Below are 26,653 nucleotides of genomic sequence, written 5' to 3' on the forward strand. Positions count from 1 at the left end.
ATAAAGCTGCGACTGCTAGGGATTGGTCATCTTAAATTGCATTGCTTCACCCATGGTGTATTTTTGTATTTTAAGTTATGCCAAGGATGTAAGGGTAAACAGCTTTTTTTTTTTTTTTTTTTTTTTTTTTTTTTTTTTTTAGCATTTCAGTACATCTGAATAAACCATTGAGCAGTGTTACAGGCAGGCTGCTGTGAGCCAGAACTGGAAGTCAGAGCTGACGCAGTGCTCCTGCTTCACAGCTCCCGTTTTTGACAGTGACACAGCAACAGAAATTAAAGTTTGTTATTTTACAACCAAAGTGGCAGAAGCCAGAAGCATTTCACCCCACTTCTGACCTCTGGTTTGGCCCAAGACCAAAAAGGGGATCCCAGAGCAACAGAAGGACTCAGTACGTGATACATCATCTGGTTAATTCACATTTATCAGATGATAAATGGGAAGAACTGTGAGACGCACAAGCCCACAGCAGCACAGCTCTGAGAAAGCGTCTTCCCTCGACTTGGACGCGCTGATTCTTGTGGCTCCCTTCCAGCTCGGGATATTCCACGACTCCCTCACGAGAGGGCTCACTTCTTTCCCTTTTCACACATAAAAAGCTCAATTCCAGATACCCAGGCACTACCCTGGGCGCCTGACCCACGGTAAAACCCTGTGAAAGAAACCCCGAAAGGCTCCACGGCTGCCTCCATCCCCACCACACCAGCACCTCTCCGTCCCCAGCCAGAGAGGGGAAGGTGGCCCCATGGCTGCCAGCCCACACTGCGGCCAGGACTACACCGCGAGCTCTGAAGCCAAAAGGTCTTTTTGAGAAGAAACACGAGGTTTTTTGCACGTGCACCATCTGCTCAGGAGCCGTTTCTCCCACTGATCGGAGAGGCTCCAGCGAGGACAGCAGAGCAAAGAGAGGTGCAGCACCACCGCCCTGACCTGCCTCCGGAGGCAGGAATTTGGAAAAAGCACAGACCCGTTGCTCAGGGGAGATCAATAGTTTATTAACTTAAAGGTCGGTTCACCAAAGCTCCGTCTTTGCGAGGGTTTGGTCCGCCGGTGGCGGTGTGGCTCTCGCCCCTTCGCCTGGCGGAGGTAAGCTCTGTTGGGCAAGCCCAGGCAGGGCGCGTCGTCGCAGCCGAAAACAAGCAGGGATTAGCCCAGCTCCGGGAGGAGCGGGTGACAATCCGCACTGCGAGTTTCACTGGCAAGAGGTTTAACTCCTTAAATCTATTAACAATGAAAATGAGAACATGCAGCGCAGGGAATGCTGTTTACATATGTCTGGTGAAAAGAGCGTCTCGGCAAGGTCGGAGAGGATAAGGACGTAAGACAAGATTCCCCGCTCCCCATATAAAAAATAGTCTACAGAGAAAAACAAGGACTGTATAAGTTATTTTTTTAAAAAAAATCTGTAAAACAACATAGCCAGGGATATTTTAAACACAATTATATAAACACCACGTGACGTACTATTAAGAGAGAGCATGAAAAGGTTTGTTTCGGGGGAGGGTTTTGCAGAATTAAGAGCTTCCTGGCCAGATCCCTGGAATGTCTCTTCTGGAAACAGATGCCCAAGAAAAAAAAATCACTGCCGTGAACAGGAGGATTTGTGAGAGGTATACCGGCAAAACGGGGCAAGGACGGTGATGCGAAACGCTGGGAGGGACGGGTTGGGAAGCCACCTCGTTCAGCTCCGAGAGGAAGGCTCTAGCTCGCTCCAGAACTGAACTAAACAGCAATTAGGGAGGGAAATTAATTTTACAGTAAGGCTGCGGCCCCCCAGGCTGCTCCGTGTGGATGAACCCCCCCGAACCTCCCTGCGGACACCCGGCTCCGGCCTGCCCGCGGAGCCGCCTCGATCCCCGGAGCTCCGGTTATGGCCACGCTCACGGCTGAACCCGAACAGGGGCGGCAGGGCGGGCTGCGCAGCCTGCTCCCGAGCCGCCCAACTCATCGTTTTCACGCCGGTGCTGAGCGTGGCGCTGGCTTAGTGGCAGCGCAGGTCGCTGTCACCGTCACCCAGCAGGGCTCGGCCCCGGCTCGTGTCCCGCGTCCCCTGCGGCCGGGCTCCTGCCAGCCGCGCACGTCAGTAGGATTTCTGCGAAGAACCGAGCTTGGGTACACGGATCACGCCTTGCTCCCTGCTCACAAGGAGTGTTTGAGAGTATTAATATCACCGCCCGCACGGTGCCTTACCGGGCTCGGTCATTCAGGCTACGGTCTGAGCTCTGCTCAACGTATTGCTATAGGAACGAGCTGACAGTGATATTAAAGCTATCAAACTTGCGAGGGAACGCTTGACAGCACCATGTAAACTCTCCCGAAGCTGAAAAAATAAACTTTTGTCCTAAACATTTGGCGAAACCGGGCTGGCAGTTGGTGGAAGTCCTGGATTCAGCCGCTGAACTTTACCCGGCCATGAGACACGTCTGACAGCAGAACTGCACAAACAGCTTCTTTTCACAGAGCTTGTTTGATTTCACCATCTCACAGAAAGTCTTGTCAGCTGGCGAGGCGAGGAACAAGAGAAAATGAGAGCAGATTAACATTTTAAATAAACAAACATCGCACGTAACAGGCGGTGCAATTCGTTCCAGCGTTTGAGGAGAGAGAATTGCAAAGGAGTCGCTTCTTAAGGGCATCTTTCATGGGGGTTTAATGAAGGAATAAAGAAGTTTTGCAGAGAGTGGGAGAATTAGCCCCGAGACTAAAACATAACGAAGTACAAACGCCTGGATGCGTTTGAGCAACAGGCAGACATCCAACAGCTCTGCCAGCTCGCCCACCGCAGCCGTGCCCCGGGAAGCCTGGCAGCTTTTGGCTTTACCCTACAAAGGGAATCCCCAGAAACCCTCATTTTTCGCAGCCGGGGGTTACGCCACGGGCACTTACCGTTGGTGCAGGTCTCGTTGGTTACGCAGGAGCCGCCGAGGAGGCTGAAACCTTCCTTACACTTGATGCAGTTCCCGCTGGAGCCCTCGCAGGCCGAGCAGTGGTCCTCGCACCTGGGGGGGAGACCCCGCCGCGCTGAGCCAGCCACCCGCAACGGGGAAAACACCGAATCCCAACCTTCATCCCCCGTGAAGCCAGCACGTGGGCTAGGGAAACCCTCGGCAGGCAGGGAGCGTGCTGCGAGGCAGCTCCTGGTGCTCCCACGGTGCTTTTGCCTTTCGCCCTTCCCCAGCATGCCGGCCCTAAGGAGGCTGCAGTGAGTCCCGCTCCGACACCAGGCAGCCAAATCGCTGCCCTGCGGCACCTCCGGCCCCGTGCTGGGCACAGGAACGGGTTAACGCCACGGCCGCAGGGCAAGGACTCTGGCTGAGAGCTGGAATATTTGCCTAAATATCATCACCCTTCCTCCCACGCCTCCCCAGGGAGCCTGGGGCCAGGGCTGAGCCCCTCCACGTAGCCCTAAGACACCTTGGCTGGGTGGCTCTTAAAAATAAAAAAATAAAAAAGAAGAGGGAGCCAGCTCGGCGCTCCCCTGCCCTTTGGATTTATTTCCCCATAAACAGCCCCAGCTGCGAGCTGTTTTCATTAATTTTCATTTAATTTTGTATTTGTATTTTCTCCTCGCTCCCCCCCCCGCGGGAGGAGGCACCGTACCTCTTGCAGACCTTGCTGGGAAGCCCGTGGCTGTCGGCGGGGTAGAAGCCCTCCCGGCAGGCGGGGACGCAACGCCAGTGGGGCGTGGGGGTCTCGGGGGAGCAGGGGGTGCACTCTTCCTCACCTGGCCCTGCGGATAAACAAGATGCTGACGGGGTCTTGAACCCTGCTTCCACCCCAAAAACCCAGCCGGCGTCCCGCCCTGGGAGCCCTCTGTGGCTGGTTACGGGCTCGGCTGGGGACATCGTGTTGAAATCCCCTCCCCGTTCCCTCCGGCTGCTCCCAGGCGAGCACCGGTTTGGTTTTGCCACCCTGTGCAGGGCAATGCTTGGAAAAAGAGATGCAAAATTCGGCTGTGGAGGAGACGAGTGGTGCCAGCGTGTCGCGGCTGGGCGGCAGCGGCGGGGATGGAGGCGCTTTTATTAGAGGCCTTCCGCGCGCTGCGCTTGAGAAATGGTTATGTGGGAAAAGGAGAGAGGAAAGGGCTCGAAAAAAACCTGTGGTGAAGTATATTTACACTGCCCGGAATAAGAATTACAAAGGAAGTAATTTTCTTAAGGGATTAGGAGTCCGTCCCCTTCCACGTTTGCCAAGGAGATCAATAAATTTTGGGTTTAGTCCTAGGCAATTGCCCGTGTGTGATGAATGAGACCCACAGCGCTGAGCCTGAATTGTCCAGAGATCACATTATCAGATCCATGATGATGTTGAGAGCAAACACAAGCACGAACAATGGAAAATAATGGGACTTTAAATTTTGCCTTTTCTTGCCCTTTGAAAGGGGACGTCAAACGACTTGGGGACATGGGTGGGTGTTGGGAGGGCAGGGCCCCGGGGCCAGCACACATCGGGCACCTGACATTTCTAAATGCTGCCGAGCCATCCTCCATCCCTCCGAGAGGGTTTTACAGCCTCCCCCGCAACCTTATTAAACCAAAGCACCTGGCTTCAGAGGGATCAGGAAATAAAGAACGGCTCTAATAAAAATAGAAAAACTCCCTGAAATCCTTTCCAGCGGGAACACATCCCAGCACCTGCAGCACGCGTGGGAGCCAGGGGAGCTGCTGAGCTCCGTCCCCGGGGCGTTTCCCCACGGACACGGTTATCCAGGGGGATGGGAGCAGGAAAAACAAGGCAGCCCACAGCCTCCCGGCGCCGTGATTTCTTCCCCACTCCCTCTCCGGCTTGGGGCCCTGATGCCCAAAGATTTGGGGGTTTCGTGTGCAGGTGCTGGGGGTGAGGACGTACCTGCGCCGGCGGGGCAGCTCTCGCAGCGCCGGGGCTCGCGGCTGAGGTACATGGTGGGCTGGCACTCTGGCACGCAGCTCTCTCCCGCCAGGCTGCCAGCAAAGCAGAAAAGGACGTTTGCACCCACACCACAGGCTCCAGGGACCTGGGCACAGCCTGTCCCCAGCTCTCCCCGCACCCCGGCTGCTCCCCGAGCAGGGCACCGTGACCGTGCCCTGCTGGGTGCAACATTTCGGGGGGTGCTGGCAGATTCGCGGGGGTGCAGAGGGGACGAAGTTATAAAACCTCACAGCACGCTGGTATTTTACCTGAATCCGTCTTTGCACGCAGTACATTTATCCGGCTCGCCGAGACATTTTTTACAGTTCTGATGGCATTTCAGACAGCGTTTCTGACCTTTCCAAAGAAAAAAAAAAAGGAAGAACAACCGAAGAGCTGGTGAGGATGACGCCTGGACAGGGATTTGCCATCGGCGGGCAGAGCCGCACAGCCCAGGGGCTGTTCCCCAGGGACGGGACGTGTGGTCCCCCAGCAAGCCCCACCGTGCCACTCCATGCTACGAATTAATACGTTTTGCAAGCAGCTAGGATCATTAATAACAACTGCCCCTAATTAACAGCTCTGAGTGCCCACATTTTGCCCCCTCCGTCCTCAGGGGCAGCAGGTCGGGGCTGTCCCAGAGCCAGCACAGGGCAGTGGAGGGGTTTTCTCCCCCTGCAAACAGCGTGAGCACACCTCGGTGATTTACAAGCGGTTTACGAGCGCCCTTACGTTCCTCGGCGTAGAAGCCGGGCGGGCAGAGGGGCAGGCAGGCGCCCATCTCGGGGTGGTGGTAGAGGCTCCTCTTGCACGCCGTGCACTGGCCGGGGCCCCTGCCCACGCAGCTCTCGCAGCCCTTGTAGCACCGCCGGCACCTCCGCGCTGCCTTGTCGCCGAAAAACCCTGTGGGGCACGAGCTGACGCACATCCTGCGGGAGGAAGCGAGGCACTGCGAGCTCCGTGCTCTGCCCTTGATTCGGCGGGGATGGTTTCCCACCGTTGCCCCCCTGCCTTCCCCGAATCCGTCGCATCCCGCGCCCGCACAGCCCAGAGAGCGGCAGCTCCTTCCCGAAATGCAGCGTCCCCGTCCCTGCCTCGTTTTCTTCTTAAGGTTTAGGTTGCCTTGGATGCCGTGGCTCTGAATCAGAGAGCTGGGGATTCTCCAGCCCTGGCCTCGCGAAGACAATAATAAACTCCCAATTTCAGAAGTCACTTGGCACCTCAGCTCTCCGCCCCTCGGGCACCGACCAAGCGACCCCAATGCTTTCTCCCCGGCACGGCTTCACTTCTAGCACCATGTCCCCCAAGCCACCCTACGCCGGGGCAGAGCCCCCCGCGCCTCCCCCCATCTCCCCTCCGTCCCCTACGCTCCCTGCCCCGTGCAAACACCCCGCGGCCCCTCACCTGCCGCTTTTCACGCTGCCCAGGCTGTAGTGGATGCAGTTCAGGCACTGGTCGGCGCTGGGGCCGTCGCAGCCTTGGTCACCGCACTCGGGGTGGCAGGGACCTGCAGGAGACGGCAGCTCAGGCCCGGGGACCGAGGCTGAGGGACCCCCGCGGGCTGGGAGGGCGCTGCCAGTCCCTCCCCGGGCAGCTGGACACGGGGACGCATCTCGCTGTGCGCACCAGGGTGGCGGGCAGAGGATTTTTTTGGGTTTGGGTTTGGTTTTTCCTCCCCAGCCGCCTCCAGCACCGATTTGCGGCGGGAGCGCCGACAGGCTGCTTTTTTTTTCCCCACCTTCTAATTTCGCCATCCTGCTGCCCCGCTCTGGCCACAGGCACCTCTCCTCCCTGCCGCCCCCCCCCAGCCCACCCAGTTCATCCCAGTTTGCATTTTGGGGATGCTTCGGGGCCACCCCGCGGCTCTTACCCGCGTACTCCTCCTCCTCCTCCGCCACCTCCACCTGGCTCTGCAGGAAGGCCGCCCTCGACGGCTCCATCTCCGAGGCCTCCGGCGGCCTCGCGCGGGGCTGGGGGGCCCCCAGCGTGTTGTAGGGGTGCTCGGCCGTCCCGTAGAAGAGGAGGCTCCACTCCTTCAGCTTCCCTGCGAGGCACACGTCCTGTCACCCGGAGCGGCTGCCTCTCGCCCAGCACTCACCCCGACCCACGCTTCGCTCCAAGCTCAGCATCACCCAAAGCGCCGACCCCACACCCCGGATTTTACCCCCGTTACGATAAAATGCCGTTCGCCTGACTTTAAATTTTCGCCTCCCAATTTCACAGCCGAGTGCCTACAAGTGCCAGCTCCCCACCAGCCCCGGCCACGAGCATCTCCCCGTCCTTCCCTCCTGCTTCGCCCTCTCCGCTTCATTATTACGGGGTGGCTTCGTGTGCTCCTTTTGGTTCTGTTCTGCACAGCCAGGTACGGCACGGCCCTGGGGCGGCATGCAGCTCGCTCCCCTCGTGGGAGGGGATCAGAAATACCAGCTGAAAACTAAATCCAGGGGGCAAAGCAGTTCCGGGGGGGGGGGGGGTCGGGGAAGCAGCTCCGGGGGGTGTTTCGGTGCTGCTACAACGAGTTCAAAAAGATTTCACGCCACGGCAGCAAACAGCAACGCCTTCCCGGGCAATTAACCCCCACGTGCCAGAGAGCAGCGGGGGCGAGGTTTTTAATTTGCTGCTGGCTTTCTATCAATGCTAAGGTGAATCTGCACGCCCCCACAGGGCGCACTAGCCCAAGGCGTGATGTTTCGTGCCCCACTGCCCCTTTCCACGGGGCTGGATCCTGCCAGCTCAGCTCCTGGGGACATGGCAGGGCTGGGGACAGGCAGGGGGGGGCCGGCTGAGGACAGCCAGCCCCTGCCCGCACGGTGGCAGCCCCAGGGGCATCGTCCCCTCGCGCTGCTGCTGCCGTTGCACAAGCAGCCCACGCTGCAGATGTTCCAGCAGCAAAGCAAAACAAACAAACAAAAATTACAGCTCTCGGCTTTCCTCGTTTTGACTCGGTACGGTTTAATTTTGGAAACCTCGCTCTCGGTTGCAGTAAATTCACGGGGGGGGACAGACCTGCTGCTGGCTCGGCCCAAGCCTTTGCACAACAGCGTTTGGGGTTTTATGCCCGCTCTTGGAAGCGCCCTGGGGTTTGATGCCCTTACCTTGCGCGGCGGGGCTGCGCACCTGGGACGGCGTGTCCTGGATCTCCAGCGTCCACTCCCCCGCCGCCCTCTCCCCCCAGCAGTGCACCGTCATGAACTCCCAGCCCTTGAAGCCCTCGTTGGAGTGGTCGAAAACCCTGCGAGGAGCGGCACAAACACCGTATTCAATCGGAAGAGGCAGGGGTTGAATTCAGGATGCATTAAAACATCCCCGCACACACCCACCCTTGCGCGGACCCCTCCTGTGGCCACGCCGTGCGCGTGCTCCCCACCTCCCCAAAAACCCCACGCAGGCTCCCTCGGCTGCTCTCACCTCCTGGCCAGGAGCTGCGACCTGGTCCCCGCCGGCGAGATGAGGCTGATCTGCAGGTCCCCGCGGCGCGGGTGCGCGATGCTGAGCCGCACCACCACGTGCTCCAGGTACTGCACGTGCTGCTCGCGCTGCTCGCTGCAGGCGCTGCTCAGGGTGCTGGCGCGCAGCACGTGGTCGGGGCGGATGTACCTGCCGGGGGCAGGGGGCAATCGTCATCAATAAACCCCGATGCAACTCCCCAGCACTCAGAAACACACGGTGCAAAGGCGACGGCTGCTCCTCACTGATTAAAACACCTTTTTAATCCCACCTGGGATTTGGAGCTGGGAACCCAAATACCATTAACCCTGGGCTAGAGATGGCTGCAGCAAGGGGTTAATGCTCATGTTAAGCAGAGGACTAATTAATGAGACCAAATTTGGGATTATTTCCTTCGTCTCCTTCTTAACACCGTGCTCGCCCTGTTCCCATCAGCAGACACCCAGTTGTGTTTAAACCTGGCCTCCCACTGCCTCGTGGCAGATCATCGCCTCCTCCAGCGCCTTACATCGGCCTCGCAGGGGGATCTGCTGAATTGCTCAATGGTAGCGAGGTGCTTTTGAACCGCCTCTAAGATCTATGCCTCATGGCTTGCAAGGGCGCTTCTTTATTATAATTATCGGCGCAGCGCTCCTCTCCGGGTTGTAATTAGCGTCTGTATCAGATAAATAGTTTCGTGAACACACTTGGCTCCGAGTCCGTTCCCGCTTTGCATCCTCGCTGCTTTCCAGAGGAGCTGCGCTGCCCTGCTGAGCAGCTCGCTGCAAGGCGAGGCAGTACCTGGTTGGGATACCTGCCTCAGTCGGAGGCTCTGGGCTGCCCCAGAGGACCCCAAAAGCCCTATGGGAATCAGGGCTCACTGCAGAGCTCGATCCCCCTGCCCCGGGAAGGGGAGACAAAGAAAGGGAGGAATAAACCACCCCTGTTAGATCTGGTCCCGCAGGACCTCCTGCCCCAGTGTCTCATCAGCACGCAACACCAGCCAGCCACCAAAAAAAGAGGAGAAACGTTTCTGGCTTGTCCACGAGGCTCTCGTCGACCCCGAATTCACAGCCCCAGTTCTCCCAGTTCAAGGTAACGGTGCCCGCCACTCACTTGGGCACCCTGTCCAGGCTTCCCACGCAGACGTGCTGGGGGGGCACTGTCTTCCACTTCTTGGCTTCCACCACAATAGCTTCTGCATCCACCAGCCCGAAGCCATATAGATGGCTAACTGGAAAGAGAGAAGGCTCAGAAACCCACCGCTCTGCCTGCCAGACCCTCCTCCTGGAGGATTCTCCGACTGGCTGGGGTAGGAGGTGCTCCAACACATGGAGCTCATCGACCTGCCCGGCTTACACCCCAAAAATGCCCCGGTGCCGGGAAAACACCAGGAGCAGCCCACGGTGGGACGCTGCTTGCCAAAAGGGACAACGACTGCTCACCTTTATGCCCTGCTCCGTTGGTCTTCCAGTCGGCCGCCCGCAGGTGCACCGGCCGCGAGGTCCTGACCAGCAGGTGCTGGACGTCCCTCCAGGTGAGCAGGGGGCTGCAAGGAGACAGGGTCACGGCACGGCAGGAGGGACCCCAATCGGGTTAAAAAAGGGTCTTTTTGCTGCTCACGTAGAGCACGCGCTGGTTATTTCCACGCTCACCCCCTGCCTGGGGGATGGCCAAGGACTGGGGTGCCTAAGCAGAGGGAGAGCACCCCAAGGATGCTGCGTGCATGGGTGTTGCAGGGATTTCTTCCTGGCAAAGGGTATTTAGCTCTCACACTAAATATATATATTTTATATATATATATATACACACACACACATTCATACATGTGTGTATATATATATAAATCCCAAAGGTTTTCCCCATTTCCTGCAGGAACGAAGCACAACGATGACACAAGCTGATACAAGCTGCTAGGCAAACCCTCCCCTTCTAGGAATAATGGCAAAAAGTGCTAAAAAAAAAAAAAACAAAACACTTGGGTTGCACATTTAACATAAAAGTGTGTGTTCATGGTGCTGCGCACTGAGCGCTGGGTGCTTTCGGCATCACCCAAAACCCCAACCCAGGGATATTTCTGAAGAATTTTCCATGCTTCCCTGACAGTCTCAGCGTCTCGAGCCGTGATTGATACTGCCCTCAAACAACGTTTAGGAAAACAAAATTCAATTTATTCCTTCTCATCATAACGGGGCCCGCAGTCTGAGCGCCTGTCAGCAGTTTCGGAGCACCAAGCGAAAAGCCCGACTTATCCCACAAAGCCCAGCCCTCCTCCAGATGGGAACGAGCGGAGAATTAGCTCAACGGAACACCTGCGGGAAGGTCAGCTGCGAAACAACAGCCCTGCATCAAACCTGGCCCCAAAGGAGCAAATCAGAACAACTTTGCCCCGCTTTGAGCCACCCCAGAGGAAAAAAACACCATTTTTTGTCCCGTTTTGCCCTCCAGACACTAAGCTAGGGACTATCCCTCCCCAGAGGCGGCGGTGAGGTCACTTACTTGGCTTCCAAAGCCAAGGCGATGATGCCAGCCACCATGGGGGCGGACACGGAGGTGCCGGTGTGGCCGTCGGTGCAGCGGTGCCGGAGGTCCGTGGTGACCTGCGGAGAGAGGAGCTGCAGCCCCGGGGTGCCCGAGGTGCTCCCGGCACCGACCCCAAAGCTCGAGGTTTGCTCCCGGTGCTGCTCGCGGGGAGCTGAGGTCTGGATACCGAATCCTTGCCACAGCATCAGCCCGAAAAAGGGTCTGCAGATACATCTGGCACGTGAAAAAACACCCGTACTTACATTTTCCTTTGCTAAAAGGTGCAAAAACTATTTGAAAGGCAAAAAAAAAAAAAAGTCAATTTTGCTGTGGATCAGCTGCAGGAGAAGTTGGGGTGGGAGCAGAGCTGGCAGCAATACGCGCCCACGGGCTGGGGTTGAGCCACGCCAAATCAAACGCTGTCCTTAAAAGCTCCAGCTCCTTGCATCAGGCAAGAATTCCCATTTGCATGGGGAAAAAACAAAATACAAAAGAAAGCCATTTCCAGCTCTTTCGTTTCAGGAAGGAGCAGGGTGCTTGAGCACTAGAAGCTCAGAAAGCGGAGGTGGGCAGAGACGCCCAGTTGATTACTTTTTTTTTTTTTTTTTTTAAAGGCTGCTGGGTTTTGGGTTAACCTGGTGATTTTTGGAGGGGATGTGGCACCCGGTTCCTGACCGAGCTGCTCTCCAAAACTGCTGCTGCTTGGTGCAGCCGCCTGCAGCACGGCAAGGACTTCGGCTGGGCTTAATGCATCCCTGCCAACTGCCTCCATCCCCCCCTCTGTCTCAAGCTAAAACCCTCAAAAATCCCCCTTTTCTTGTTTTAGCAGGAGGAAAGTGAGCGCAAACTTTGGGGGCCAGGTGAATATTTCCGTTTTTGCATTTTTCCATGGGGGAAAACTCAGATTTCCGAGCTCTCCCCAACCACAAAAACACCGCAGCTGCTGCAGCGAGCAGTTCCAGTCTCATCAAAAAAAAAAAAAAAAGAAAGAAAACCTCCAAAACCCAAGCAAAACCCACCCGGCCGCATCGAAGCAGCAGCCAGCGGGCTAAAACTCACGATTTTCCGCTCGTAAAAGGCCCCGCTGCTGTAGGTGGTGGCCAGGGTGGAGGCGCACTCCTCCAGGTACCAGGGCTTGTAGCCGTTCTCGGTGGTGCTGCTGATGGAGATGGTGTAGATGCTGTTGGTGTAGCCGTCGCAGGAGCAGTAGTCGCCCTCCCGGCCGCCGTTTCCCGACGCCCAGACAAAAATGGAGCCCAGACCCCTGCGACCCTGCGGGCAGAGAGAGGAGAAGGGGTGAGGAGAGCCGAGGTTTGGGTGGGACGAACGTGAGGAACGGCGCGGGGACGAGGGGATGGCCGTGCTGAGCATCGCCCGGGGTTTGGGGCAGGACTTGGGGGGCTGGCGAGGGCACAAGGATGGGGCCGGGACGAAGGTACCAGTTTCGAAGGGTGTTTTCCCCCTGTCCAAGAGCAGCCGGGTCACCCCATCCCATACGTCCAGGAGGAACGTCAGGAACCCCCCCCGCAAACCCCGCGCCTGCTTCTCTGCAGCCCACAGAGCCCATCACGAACGCACCCACCGCCCACCCAAACCATAGGAAAGCTTCCTGCAAGGTGTCTTTTAGGATTTTTTTTGTTTTGTTTCGTTCCTCCCCCATCGTTTGGCAGGAACATCTGATGGAGCATCCCCACCGGGCACGCCTGCGGCAGCCCAGCGAGGGGATGGGGACGGGAGCGGCCGCGCAGACCTCCCCGGAGCCGGGAAAGTCCCAGGTGGGAACGGCAGCCCTCCTGCTAACGAGGGGCCCCTAACGAAGCCGGCGGTGCAGCGTGGGGTGGGGGGGCCCGGCCCGCTCGCTGCCCCTTGGGGCACACGGAGCTGGTGCGTTACGGCACGTTACGATGCCTGGGGACATCCCGGAGCACAGCGCGGGTACCGACGCCGAGTGGCGAAGCCGAGACCCACAGCCTGGCGTATCCCGCTCCTTTTAGGTAAAATCCTCTTCCCCGAAATGGCTGCTCCCCTCTCCTGCCTCCGCGGAGGCCGGGAGCAGCCGGGGCGAGCCCCATCCTCCCCGGGGAGCTCGCCCGGGCAGGTCCGGCGCTCGCCTCCCTCCCACCGCTTGGCTCTGCCTCGGCGGAGAAAAATGCGAGGGCAGAGGAATTCGCCGGGGTTCGTCGTGTTCCTGAAGCACCCGGGGAGAGGGCTGCTTTGTTACCTGCTCCCCTCCTCGGGCAGAGGCTCCGAGCTGCCCCTGGTGCTCGGGCTCGGCCTGGTTCCTGCCCTGCTTTACGCAGGGTTTGGTTACTCGGGCGCACGTGCTGGGTGTCTCCTAGCGAGGGGGGGGACTGAGCTGCCTGCGGGGCTGCAAGAGGAGCCACCGCGACGGAAACGATTGCACGGATCGATGGAAATGATGGAGAGCTTGCTGGGATCCCCGGCCCTGCCTTCTCAAGCCCCACACGTGTGGCCGTGCAGACGGACAAGCAGGACGGGCGCACGGAGAGCCGCGCACAGGGGCCACCAAGAGCAGTAAAGCCCCCGCCGGCTCACACCAACACCCAAACCCACGGGTACCCGCGTGCCATTTAACATCGGGCTGCAGCGGGGTGCACACGCAAGGCAGCCGAGAGCTCCCTTACAAGGGTGCTCGGCCTCCGCCGAGCCCTGGCGCTGCCCCGCAGCCGTGCCCGCGTCCCCGGGGCTGCGCAGGGCAGGCGGCCTCGGCACCAGGAGGACAGAGGCCAACGCACAGCAAGGCCCAGCCATCGCAGGCGGATCGTCCCCTAAACCACTGGAAACCCCCCCCCCCCGGCAGAGGTTTGGGACCGAACCGTCAGCGGGACGTGGCTGTGCGCCGTCCCCCGCTCCTGCAGCGCTGCCAGGGCTCGGGCAGCCGCTTAATTAGCGCCAGGATCGATAGAGCCCCATTAGCTCGGGAGCGAACAAGGTGTGGCTGGAGGAGCAAGAACGGCGAGGAGAAATCACCCCGGCACGGCCCTGTCGCTAGCAGACAGAGGCTATTTGAACGTTTCCATTAAAAACTCGATTTTAAGGATTTGTAACTCAACGACAGCCGTTTGCTTGGGCTGAAGGTTGCCACTGTCTGCCTACGGCTTTCCTCGTTACTTACGGGGAGGGGAGGGGGGCAATTAAGAGCTGTGCATGCGGGATGGGGGTGCTGCAAACACGGGTGGCCCCATGGGGACAGGAGCTTTGGGAACCCAAAGCAGCTCGGTACCAGCTTGGGAACACCAAGCTGGGGCGCGCTGCCCGTCGCCAAATCCTGCTTCACCCAAAAACCGCGGGAAATAAAGGCAGGGAGGGCTCAGGGTGGAGAGGAATGGGCACAGAGGGCACCCAGGGGCGCAGGACCCATCCTCGTCCCCAATCCTCCTCCCTTGTCCAACCCCCACCCCGCTCTCGTCCTTTAAATAAAAGCAGATTTGGAGGAATCCTCCCGAAACGGCGGGTCCAGGCGGGGACCCCGCTGCCGGCGGCTCCCTCCCGCATAAGGAAAATAAAATAAAATAAAAAAAAAAAAAGCTCTAAAAAGCAGCCTGTTCGCTGTATTTACACGGCGTGAACTCCCAGGCACTTCAATGAATTCCTCTTCAGCCCGACCGCCCCGGCAGGAAGTCAAATAAATAGTGGGAAAAACACTCCACCCTCCTCCGAGATAACGCGTGTCGCAGGGACAGGAGGAAACCCAGGGAGGAATCGGGTCGGGGAGGCAAAACCCAACCCTGAGCTGCCCCAAAACACGGGAGGAGCCCACCCTGTGCCCCCCCCCCCCCCTTACCCACCGAGGGGCCATCGAAGGGCTTTGCCCGGTGATTTTAGCCAATATTTGGCTTTTTAGATAAAAAAAATTAAAAAGTGGAGAGCTTTGAGGACGACAGTCTGAGTTTTCCCTGCACCCACGCGAGCCAGCGCCGAGCCCACCCCTCCAACCCCCGAGCCCTGGAGGACCCCGCGGCAGCACCCGCGTCCCACCCTGGCCGCGAGACTCAATTTTGGGTGAAAAAAACCCACAGAAATGCTGCACGTGACCCCCCGGGGGAGGATAACGGGGAGCCGGGGAGGGCGGAGAGGGGGTGATGGAGAGGCTGCGGGTGGGGGGCACCTCGCCGTGGGGGTTTCCCCGTGGGATGCTCCGCGTTCGGCAGAGCTCTGCCACTCGACCCGGCGCCCACCATGGGATGCTCCGGCCACGTGCGGGGTCCCACCACCGCCGAGTCCCTCGGGGGAGCGGGAGCCACCAGAGGGGATTCGCCCCCGGGGTCGGGGCCGGGGGGCCGGGCAGGGGTCCCGCGGGGCAGGGGAGGAGTGCCAGCGCGGCTGGGCGCTGCGCGATCCACACCTTTTTAATGCCATGCTCAAAAGCCTGCTTGGCCAACAGACCGGGTCCATCAACTGTCTTCCCGTCATCATCGGGCCCCCAGCTCGCGCTGTAAATGTCAATGTAATCGGGTCTGATGCCAAGCGACTTCGCTTCGACAACATCTGTTACATCTCCATCTAACATACGAATGCCTAAAAGCACAAAAACATCAGACGTTAGGGGCTGGATGGCTTGTACGGAAAGCGCAAGGATCGCAATCAAAGGCCTCTGTTGGCTCGGCGCGCCCTCGGTAGCTGACACCCGCGGCGGCGAGGGGCTGGGGAGCTGGTTTGGAAACTTTGCTCTTGCCTTCTGCCCTGCTGGCTTCACCGCCGGCCATGGTTTTGGGGGGGGGAGGAGAAAAAAAAATCAGCTCCGTCAGGGCTGGGCCGGCAGGAGGGAGCTGCGCTGCCAGCCCCAAACTCCCTGCGCTAAAGGCTTGTTTTCCCCTTTTTCCCCTCTTAACTCAAGAACCCCGTTGTCCCTGCATGAGGGCAGCACTTCCCAGCTGCTTAAGGCCCCCCAGTGCCACAGGAGGACCGGGACCCCCGCTTGTGCCCGTCCCCGTGCCCCTGTCCGGATGGTGCCAGGAGGGGACGGCCCCGGGGGCAGCAGCAGCCCCAGGCGGAGGCTGCACGGCCGTGGAAGCACCGCCCGCTCTCAGCCACTGCAGGAAAAGCCCCGAAACGCTGCGTCTGTACCCCGCGGAGACCTTGGAAATGGAAAAAGGGACGCAGGAGGCGCCGGTGGATGCAAGCCCTGGTGCTTTGCAGGGAGAGCCCGGAGCAGAGCGGGACCGGCCGCGGTGGAGCTGCAAGTCCCCACGCTCTCCTCGCTGCCACGGGGGGGTCACAAAGCCCCCCACGCCCCTCGGTATCCCCCTCCTCACTGCAGGCACGGGGTGTTGGTGACCCCAGAGGAGCCTCCCAGCTCTGCAAACTACACTGGGGGTCACCCAGCGACGCTGGGCACGGGGCAGCGCATCCGCCTGCAGCCGGAGGGAGAGCGGCCCGGCCAAAAAAACCTGGGGGGCCAGTCAGGGACAAGCCCCCGGTCCCCGTAATGCCGTCAGCACACCTCGGGGACACCGACCCCGCGGCAACGCGGCCAGGCACCGACGGAGAAGGGACACGAAAGAATCGAGACTGCAGGTTGAGAGCTGAGCAAAACGATGCCATCGGCAGCTGGAGAGGGACACGAAGTGCCTGTCCCAGGGCCTTGTCACCGTCCCAGGGCCTTGCCACCAGCATCGGGGGCAGCCCCCCAGCCCGTCCCCCTCCCCGCAGCACCGGGAGAGCCGGTGCCGGGAATTTCAGCTCCGCGTTTCGCCATCTGGGGAGACTCCGGCTTACAAAAAACCGCTTTTCCCCCCTTCCACATGTGCTTTTCTTAACGAAAACAAACGCGGGCAGATGTGGTTACAGCCGCAGCTGCGCCCTGGACGACGGTCAGCTCCAACACATTTTTCTGACGCTGTCCCCAGCCGGCCAAAAACAAGCTTAAAAATGCAGGAGGGGGGAGCGGAGCAGCTCCCGAGAACTCCCTTCCCTTTCCTTGCCGCGTTCCCTTCCCTTTCCTTGCCGCGTGAACAAGAAAAGGCGAGGGGAAAAGGTGGAGAGCAGGGCCGGGTGCCGGCACCCAGCGCCAAAGCAGGATGGATGCCGGGTCCTGAGCCCGCCCCAGCAGCCCCCAGAGCCCGCTCCTGCTCCACCCCGCAGGAAAATGCAGCCCGGAGGGAAAATCCCAGGGCTGGGTAACGGAGGCCGGGAGCTGAACGGGCTGCTTTGCGCGCAGGCAGCGACAGCAGCCTCCAAAACAGGCGTCAAAGAGGGAGAGGAGAGGCGCAGGATCCCCGCTTAGGGCACCCCGATGGATTTCTCGCCCGCGGCGCACGAGAAGCGACGCAGGGGCAGCGAGGGAAATCAGCTGGGGCGGCGTGGCCGGGGGGGGGGGAGGTGTTGTTTGCCTGCACCCCGACCTCCAGCTGCGCCCCCAGCACACGCACGGGCCAAGGAAGGAAGCAAATCGCAACGGGACCCGTAATAAAGGCGACAAGGAACTCGTCTCCACGGACGTCGCTGGGGAAATGGGAGCAGCCTTTGTGCCCCCTGCCAGCCCCCCCCGTTCGCCCTCCCCAGGCCATCTCCTTCCGTCGGGGCTTTCCCAGCACGGGGACCCCGCCGCCAGCCCCGCGCAGAAGGACCCGGCCCTACGGAAAGTGGCTGCCTGCATCACTGGGGAGCGAGGGATCGAGACCCCGGGTGCTTGGGGCCGGGATCCCAACGTGGGGGTGGCTCGGGGGGGGGGGCGCAGAGCCCTTTCGCCAAGCCCCTCTCCTGCCGGAGCCCCGCCAGGATGCCGGGCTGAACCCCCCCACACCTCCGCAGGCATTTTGTTTTCCCCACCAAGGTACGCTGGGGTCCCCAGACTACTCCCGAGCGGCTCATTTACAGCCACTGACCCCACAAACAAGCCGTTGCTGGAGCCACCATACAGCCCCCCCCCCAAAAAAAAGACTTTTAGGGCAAAACCACTCCATCTTCGACCAGCCTCACGGCGAGGGCACGACCCAAGCTGCAGGTTTCCACCCCAAAACACACAGAGCCAGCGTCCCCCCCACCCCGGATCACCTGGGTGTGTCTGGGGACCCCCCACCCTCCCCGCAGCCCCCCCAGGCTCCCTGCTCCCCCCATCGGGATTTGCCCCAAATTCACGATAAGCCACGTTGGCGCCAACATCACCGAGCACAAACCCTTCCCCTGGCAAAATTTTTTTGGGGGGGACAACATCCCACCACCCCCCTACCCCTCCCCGGGAGCCCACCCCCAAGCAGGACCCCCCCGGGGGGGAAGGGGGGGGGACACAAAGGGCAGGGAGCCGCGGGCAGCGCCGGCCTCACCTCCGATGCGCGCGTTGTAGGCGATGCCCACCACGCAGTACGAGTTGTTGGCCGCCGCCGCCACCTCCCCTGCGCAGCGCGTGCCGTGCCTGCGGGGACAAAACCCCCGTCAGCAGACGTCCCGCAGCCCAAGGACGCCCCTCCAGCCACCCCCCCCCAACCCCCCAGGCACCCAGAAGCCAGCCCCAAGGCCTGAGCAGTGCAAGGAAGCGCCCCAGGAGCTGCAGAGCCCTTACCCAAACCCCCAGCGAGGGACGGGGACGGAGGAAATTCGCTCCTTGCGTTCCGTGCCCCAACGCAACCGGCTCCCGGCGTTGCCATTTTGCATTTCCCTTTCACACCCGCTGCCACGTCCCAGTCCCGCTTTAACTGAAGCCCAGAAAGCGAGTGAAAGCTGTGACATCCAAGCCACTGGGGCAGGGCTGCGCTTAGGTTCGCATCACTGGGAGGAACTGCACGAGGCCACATCCAAAATTATTTTCCATGGCGCTTCCGGACCGAAGGAGCCGATTCAACACTTGTTATCCCCAGCACAACCGCTTGCGCCTCTGCCACCCTGCCCGTGGGATGGGATGGGATGGGATGGGATGGGATGGGATGGGATGGGATGGGATGGGATGGGATGGGACGGGGGCTCAGCAGCCTCACAATTGTCATTATCATTATTATTATTAACGTACTTATTCTCGTTGCTGGCATCGTAGCGCGGCGTCGGGTCGTGGTCGTTGCCGTTGACATCGTAGCTCGCAAGAGGGTCCTGAAAAGGTTTTTGCCATTAGGTTCTGCTTACTGGCAGGGCACAGCAGCCCCCGCCCTGCTGGAGTTTCACCGATCCCTTATTTTCCTTCCTAAAAACACCCCGAGCATTTCAAATCCCTCTTCCTCCAACCCCTTGCTGCACAGGCGGAGGCTGCGCTTAGGCCCTGAAACTGTCCCGAAACGAACCCCCAGCCCCCCAGCGGGCGCCCCGCTCACGTAGTTCTGCAGCAGGTCGGGGTGGTTCCTCTCTATCCCGTCGTCGAGGATGGTGACCACCACGTTCCTGCCGGTGTAGCCCCGCTGCCAGGCGGCGAGGACGTTCATCTCCGACCTGCAGCGGCTGCCTCTGTCCCCGCAGTGCTAAGGGCAGGAACGGCGGAGCGTCGGCCTCCGCAGGGCCGCGGCCCGAGGGCCTGAATTCCAGCCCATCCAGCTCAGAGCGCGTTTAACCAACCCCAAAGCGTTTTGACATCCCGCTGCGTAACTCACGGATTTGTTACAACCTCACCCCGTTGATCAACGCCCCCCGGTCTCCGGCAGCAGCCGGCCTGGGCAGCGCCCCCTCCCCGTTATCCCTCCTCTCTCCCGTTCCAAATACCGCGGGCTCTTCGGTTCCCAAGTGCCCGTTTCCTCCCTGCACGTAACCTTAAACAAATTCCCCTGTCAAACGCAGATCGGCGAGCCAGGCAGGAGGAAAACCACACTGCCAAGAGACGGCTGCGGCTCTACCAAGGGGAAAAACGCCCGCGTGGGGACCGCAGCCCCGGGGCTGCTGCTGCCCTAAAGGCTTCCAACCGGCCCCTCTCGGGGCTGGAAGGCATGGGGGGGGGGCGGCGAGGAGACCCGCACCAGGTACCACATGTTGGGCCACACCGGGTCGTTGAAGGGCAGGGCGTGCGGCTCGCCGCGGACGTGCCTCTTCACCCGCCGCTTCACCTCCTGCTGCTGCAGCCAGTCCACCTGCAAGCACACGGAGAGAGAGAGGCTTCATTTTGGGAGGGCGGACGGACGGACGGACAGGGCGAGCTCAGCTCCTCGTGGGCTCCGAGCCCGGGAACAGATCCCTCCCCCGGCGCAAAACTCATCGCCGGCGAGCGCGTGCCTCGACCGTCCCGGCTGAGCGCAGCCCGTAAGCACGCGCCGGGGTCCCGCCGGGGACAAAACGCGTGTTTCAGCGCTTACTCGAAGAAGCCGGCCTGCTGGGAGGGGCTCGGGTGCTTGGCTTCGCTCCGGGCTCACCCTCCTCCCAGCTGCAGCAGCCGGGCAGGACAGCAAACACCGCCCGGGGGCTCCCGGAGGTGCCAAAACGCGCCCCGGGAGGGCACGGGGGCACACCGAGGTCTCAGGTCTGCCGAGGTTAGAGGCACAGAGACAACCCGAGGCTGCTTAGGAGCAGTTTATAAACCACATAACCAAAAGCTTTCTCCACGCTGGAGCAGAAGGGAAGGCTTTTCCATGGAACCAACCTCCCCCAAAACATTTTTCCCCCCGCGGCTCGAGGCTTTTGGTGGCACGGGATGCCTTCGTGGGGACGGCTCTGCTCTGTGGACGAAGGTTTTTCAACAAGCAGAATAAAAACCCCAAAGGCACGCTTTTGCGTGGCTTATTTATGCGGGAGCTGCCAGCCGAACCAACTTCTCCTTGCCTGGTTTATGGCTTTACGGCTGTGATTTACCGGGATCAAAGCGGACGGGGGAGCGGTGCGTATCGAACCAGGCAATTTCCAGCCTAGAGCTTGGGTTTTAAACCAATATATTCTCAAGGAAAATAAAAACACATTGAAACAAACAAGAAAAAAAAAAACACAACATATTTCATATGAAAATATGTTTCCGTAGCGCCTCGGCTGCTGATAGCGCGCTGCTCTGTTTATGCAATGACGGATTTAAATATCGGAAGGGAAAAAAATAAATGCAACTTCACGGTCTGGTTTAAAGGAAGATGGATTAAATAGGGGAATGTGCCCAATTACACGGCTTTTCTCCTCAAAGCAGTGCTCCCAGGCCGTGTCACCCAGCCCTCGCCTTCGGATGCAGCACCTGCACCCCAAACGCCCCGCATCCACCGCACAAGCCAGGATGCGACCCAGAAGCCTCGCGTGGAGCAAATCTTTAATTTAATTTAATTCACAGTCAAATCAGCAGCGTCACCGCGCTGATTTAGGGCGGCCGGTGCCAAAATCGATGCCGCCGGCACGCGAAAACGAGCAGCGACAGCGGGAGGCGAGCAGGAAGGAGCCCGGGGCCAGCCCCGCCGCGGGTCCTGGGCTTGCGAAATTCCCAGCGGCTTCCAGCAGCCCTCCACGGGGGGGAAGCTTCTCGGAAATCATACCAGAAAAAAAAAAAAAAAAGAATGGCTTTTTGCTACAAGAAGTGGCCCAAGTTGTTACGACACAGTGCTGAGCCCGGGGTCCTGGCTCGCTGCTCCCTCCCGGCCCTGCTGGCCGACCCTAATTAGCACTAACGAGGCACCCGAGGACCCAAGAGGGGGGTGCAGGCACCACGGAGCCAAACCCATGGCCCTGGCTGCAGACGGGGGGCAGCTTTTGCACCGCTTTAGGATTTCCAGGGGGCGATGCAGCTCCACCATGTGTAAAAACCAGGAGAGGCGAGGACACAAACCCCTCACACCTCCAGAAAAGCACCAGCTGGGCTCGTTCAGCTGGAGCAGGTAAAACGCAGACCTGGGACAAAGCAGATGGCTCCAGCACGTGCTCGCCACGAAGCCCAAAAAGCAACCGGAGGGTTATGGGGTTTGCTATGGGGCGTGCCATCCTCTGGTGCTGCTTTTCTGTTAGAACTAGCCGCAGTAACTGGCGTTTTTGGGCCCCAGACACGGGCTGCAGCTCACAGCATGGTACAGCCGTGCTCCATGCGTCTTCTCACTGCTGCAATCTGCCCCAAAACCGCTGGCTTTGCTAAATCCTTCCACCCCCTGCCACGCTGTTTGGCCGACACCGGCCCCACAGGGAGAAGCCACCAGCTGCGACTCCCGTCACCCCAAAAAGGGGTCTCCCGGGGGGGGATTTGGGTCCCCGTGGGGGAATCAGCACCAGGCTGCAGGGGCTGGCACGCTCGGTCCCCATCCTTCTGCCGGTGCCTGGGGGGGACGCAGCCCCCACGCCACCAACCCCTGCGGCGGAGCAAACCTATAAAGGACGGGGCTGGAACAATAGCCCCCTCGAAGACACGAGACGTGGAACATCTGCAAACGATTGAGCTCGCTGGGTCTGTGGGGTTTCTGCAGGATTTGTTTCCATCTTCGCTGTTCCAGCCCGAGACGTCGCGTTTCATTGTGCCTCGCAGTGATTTTATTTATTTTTTTGTTTGTTTTAATTGCGCCCCGCACGCGAACTCGGTGCCGTTCAGACGCCAGGACACCTCCGAAACGACTTGGAAACACGCACGGGGAAGGGGGAGAGACGGCGCGCGCCAGGAGGGCTTGAACCCCGGGCGGCGGCCAAGAACAGGAGCTCACTGCTCCAACGTGCAGCCCGCGGAGCCGGGCAAGGTGAACGTTAGCCGCCAGGAAGCCAGCTGGCTCGGCTTTCAGAGCAGCACTGCAACCAGCCCCCATTAAACGGACCTCTTCCCATTGCAGACGGGAACTCATCGCTTGCTCGGATGCCTCCCCGAGGGCGAGCGGCTTTTGTGCCTGCACAGCCACCTCCCCGGCCACCCCTGGGTGCCAGCCCCGAGGTTTTTTCCCCCCCCTCGGTGCCGCCCCAGGCTCGCCCATCCCGGTCCCCCCACGGCTTTTGTCGATCCAGCTGCAGCCCGAATCCCTTCGGGTGCTTGCTCTAGGAAAAAGCGAGGCGCGGTACGGCTGATGATTTCACACATAGCAACCCTCGAGACAGCAAATGTTGTGGCAACTGCATCAACACCCCGAGCGGGCGGCAGCCTCGCTGTGCTGGGAGGGTTTTTGTTTTTTGGTTTTGTTCCCCCCCCCCCCCCCCCCCTTTTCTTGCTCCCATCCTTCGGGCAGATGTTCGCATTTAGTCCCTTCTGAGGATCTTTCACCGTCGATCAACGTACCCGCGTTAAATGAGTCACCCCCGGCGTGCACGGGGCTGGGTTTCGGGGGGGGTAACGTGCTGCCATCGCCCCCGAGCTGCGGCTCAGAGCGGGCTGCAGTGCCCGGGATTTGGGGTGACTCCGGGGTTTTATGGGGGTCCCCAGGGCCCCCCCGGCCCCGTACCTTGGGGTCCATGCGCAGGAAGGTGTGAGGTCCCCGGCTGCTCAGCGTCGAGCGCTTGAACGTCTTGCTGTGGTGGAAGTGGTAGTAGTTCTCCAAGCTCCCGATCTGTAAGAGAGATTTATTTTACCGGGGGAGGTGGGCACAAGGCTGACACCCACTCTTCTCAGATTTTGGAAGCCCCTCGATCCCCCAATACACATTTTTGCCCTTATTTTTGGGGCAAAAGGGCCCCGCTTTTGCAGGAAAATGCTGTGCCACCCTGCCAAGCCAACCAGGGGATCTGTGGGCACAGGGATGGGGCTGACCCCAAAGCTCAGCTCAGCACCAGTGCATGTCACCCTGCCACTGTCCCCGTCCTTCTCCTTGCCACCAGGCTTGGGGACGTGCAGGGCTGTGCCAGGCGCCTGCAATAACAGAGGGTTTCCTCCCGTCTCCTGGGGGCTGGAAATTGGTGCAAAAAGCAAAAAAAAAACCCCACCCCATAGCAAAGAAGAGCAGTTGCAAAATAACCCCGCTGCCGGCTCCCAGGGGGTTGTCACCACCCCTCCGGCATCCTGTCTGCGTCCCCAGGAGCCACCCCGTACCGGAGCTGGGCACCACGGGGACCGGGGCGAGCTGTCCCCATGTCCCCGTGTCCCCAAACCCCGGGCAGAGCCAGGCAGACAGGGGCTGCTTCCACGTTCAGCGTCCTCAACACCTCCAGATTTGCCAGCGCTGAACATTTCAGCTGCTGCCTTTTACAGCTCCGCTTTCCAGCCCCACTCCGTGCACTCGGGAAGGTGCAGGAGGAGTCTCAAAACTCCCCAGGTTTTGGGGAAGCTCAAACCTCCCGGGACTTTGGGGAAGGCTCAGGTGAGGCCACCCTGCCTCCTGCTTGTTTTGCCTGGAAATCCGGCCCCCGCAGCCCTCCTGGCTTAGCTCCACATCTGCCTCTCCGGCCTGCGGGCCGGTAGCACTCGTTTTATCCTCGTCCCTGCTCCCTCCAGTGCTCGTTGCAGCAGGACCACGACCTACAAACAGGCGCCAGCGGCAGGGATGCTCCTGTTCCCCTGCTCCTGTTCCCTCATTCTCGTGGGATTTATTGAGGGGGAAAAAATGAAAAAAACTTGTCAAGGGGGGGGCCAAGTGGAGAGGAGGAGGGGGAGGAGGTTGGGCCAGGTGACCTCCGTGGGCACCCTTCAACCTAAGCTAACCCAAGGAGAAAAGCTTAAAAATGGGAATTCCACCTGAAAAAAGGTGATGGAGAGGCCGATCCCTCCCGGCTCGCTGGATGAGCACGGGCACCCTCCAGCTCCCTCCTGGCAGCCCAGCACGCCAAAGGCACCCGGCAGCACAGGAGATGGCCGAGTTCAGCTTCAAAGTTACCTGGGGAAGGGCGGACCGGAGGCTCCTCCCGACGGGGATTACCCCACGAATTTCATTCCTGACGCTGAGAAGCGATTCAGCCACAAGTGAAGCGATTCTCGAGGGCTGTGCACCACCGAGCTCTGCCCCAGAGCTGGGCAGGGCGTTTCTGAGCCAGCTGCTCCCCTCCCACCACCAGGCAGGTCCTCGGGCACCTCGCCAGCCCAGCACACCCCTGGGGATCACGGCTGCTCCGGCACGGGGACGGATCCAGAGGGGGTCCCCTGCCTGCTTGTGCCATGGGGACTTGGTCCGTTCCCCCCCAGGGACCCAGCTGCTGGCTCCTGCCTTCAGCAGTCCTCAAGTGGCAGTGGCTGGATTCGTGTCTGGAGCGAGCCCACCGAGGGCCAGCACCCCCAGACAACATAAACTCAGGAAAACCCCAAATCCAGCCCCAAACAAGTCCTGCCACGGGCACTGACATCCTGCACTGCAGGCGGGACCGCCGTGCGCATTGGAAATCTTCGCGACTTACCCTGCTGGACACCAAACAAGTTAAAAACGGGGCAAGTCCTTGTGCGGGGACAGAGACGGGGACAGGCTGTGCCCCCCCAGGGACGCAGACACCCGGCCCCTCGCAGCGCCCTGGGCCTGCCCCGGCTCGCCCCGGGAGCTGGCGGCGAACAAAGGGCTGGGAGCGAGCAGGGGGTGTAAGTGCTTCTCCTTCTCCTGCTGCCGGGTTGTTCGCTGCTCTTACATAAAAACCCCAGCGAGCTCCGCACGCGAAGGGTTCCCCCAGCACCACGTCACCCCGCGGTGACCGCGGGCTTAAGGACGTCCCGGGCACGGGGACACGTGGGGGGACCCGGCTGTGGCACGGGGCACAACCCAACGTGGGCACCTCGGGGCACCTAAAGCCTCGGGGAGCCCCGAGGTGGCAATTCCCAGCGGGGTGTGCGTGTGTGGGGGGGCTGCAGGGCAAGGTCCCCGTGGCAGCGGGGCTGGGGACAGAGGGCGGCCAGGGGGGGAAGCCCCAGAGGTGCACGGGGAAGGCGCGAGCCAGGAACACCCTGATGCAACCGCAGAAATATTTCCCTTGGTCCGCAGCCCGCTGGGGCAGAGGGAGGGCCACGGCCACGGGACGCCGGCGTGCGGGGCCGGCAGATGCTCCAGCAGGCACAGAGACGGCGAAACCCCAAAGCCGGGCTGGCGTTAGGCTGGTGGGAGCAGGGAGAAGGGGGGGGATACTCACCCAAGGCACCCTCCGGCCGAGCGGGGACAGAGCCCAAGCAGCCCTTGGGGTTGCAGGGCTGCGCTCTCCTGGCCCCATGGCGGGGCGGTAATTAACAGCGGGGTTCAACCAGTAATTAAAACCGGGGCTCTCCCAGTAATTAAAATTGGGGATGAAGGGGAGGGAAAGGGGACGCAGGGGGGGGGTGCTGGCCCTACTTCTGTGCCCCCCCCCCCCTCAGAGCAGCCCCCCCCCCTAATTACCTGCCCCAATCGGGCCGGGACAGGGACGAGGTCGGAGCTTACACCCCCGGAGACACCTTCAGCCGGGGGGGGGTGGGAGGCACCCACCCCACAGACCCCACAATTACAGCGTGGGGAGAAAAACCCAGCGTAAAAAAAAACAAACAAACAAACCCCAAACCCACCCAGGAAGGGGGGGGGGGGGGGGGAAGGCAGCAGCACCCCCCCCCCCCCCGCCTCCCGGAGCTCTCTCCCTCAGCCGGTGCAAAGTTTCCCAAACCCCGCAGCCCCCCCCAACCCGGGACCCCCCCCCAAAAAAAAAAATCAACCCCCCCCCAACCCCCCCCAACCCTTACCTGCCCCAGGCTGCGGTACCCGTAGGCGGCGGCCAGGCGGGCGGCCTCGGCGGGGCCCCCCCGCACCCTGACGGCCCAGTGGTTGGTGTAGATGGGGCGGGGGGGCTCGGCCGCCACCCCCCGGCCGCCCAGCGCCAGGGCCAGGGCCAGGAGGCAGAGGAGGGCGGGGGGCGAGCTCCCCGGCGCTGAGGAGGAGGAGGACGAGGAGGAGGAGGAGGAGGAAGAAGAGGAGGAGGAGGAAGAAGAGGAGGCAGCAGCGGGCATGGTGCGCGCCGCGGGGCCGAGCTGGGCGGAGCGGGGAGCGGCGGCTTTTAAAGCGGCCCCGGAGCCCGGCGGGGGCGGGGGGATGCTCCGGGAGGGTGGGGAGGGACTGGGGGGGGGGTTCGGGGGGGTTCGGGG

At 60.7% G+C, this 26,653-nt stretch overlaps 1 protein-coding gene across 2 annotated transcripts; it reads right to left on the bottom strand.

Annotated features, from left to right (window-relative positions):
* Positions 1 to 974: 974 nt before the first annotated feature.
* Positions 975 to 26,564, bottom strand: PCSK6 (proprotein convertase subtilisin/kexin type 6). 2 transcript variants are annotated; one of them, XM_080607821.1, is made up of 21 exons: positions 26,255 to 26,561; positions 23,082 to 23,186; positions 19,731 to 19,841; positions 19,098 to 19,241; positions 18,803 to 18,879; positions 18,123 to 18,211; positions 15,203 to 15,375; positions 11,896 to 12,108; positions 10,813 to 10,913; positions 9,759 to 9,862; positions 9,430 to 9,547; positions 8,296 to 8,484; positions 7,983 to 8,119; positions 6,758 to 6,931; positions 6,292 to 6,394; positions 5,620 to 5,816; positions 5,157 to 5,244; positions 4,849 to 4,940; positions 3,601 to 3,730; positions 2,887 to 2,999; positions 975 to 2,500 (listed from the first exon to the last, which is right to left on the bottom strand). In XM_080607821.1, exons 1-21 carry the CDS (start codon positions 26,516 to 26,518, stop codon positions 2,403 to 2,405), a joined length of 2,820 nt encoding a protein of 939 aa, XP_080463947.1. In that variant the 5' UTR covers positions 26,519 to 26,561; the 3' UTR covers positions 975 to 2,402. The 2 variants fall into 2 exon arrangements, with proteins under 2 accessions (XP_080463947.1, XP_080463948.1); XM_080607822.1 differs by lacking the exons at positions 975 to 2,500; positions 2,887 to 2,999; positions 3,601 to 3,730; ... (4 more) ...; positions 6,758 to 6,931; positions 7,983 to 8,119 and having other exon boundaries at positions 8,302 to 8,484; positions 9,430 to 9,543; positions 26,255 to 26,564.
* Positions 26,565 to 26,653: the final 89 nt, after the last annotated feature.

Source organism: Anser brachyrhynchus, assembly GCF_964034855.1.
Source record: "Anser brachyrhynchus genome assembly, chromosome: 11".
Taxonomy (NCBI): domain Eukaryota; kingdom Metazoa; phylum Chordata; class Aves; order Anseriformes; family Anatidae; genus Anser; species Anser brachyrhynchus.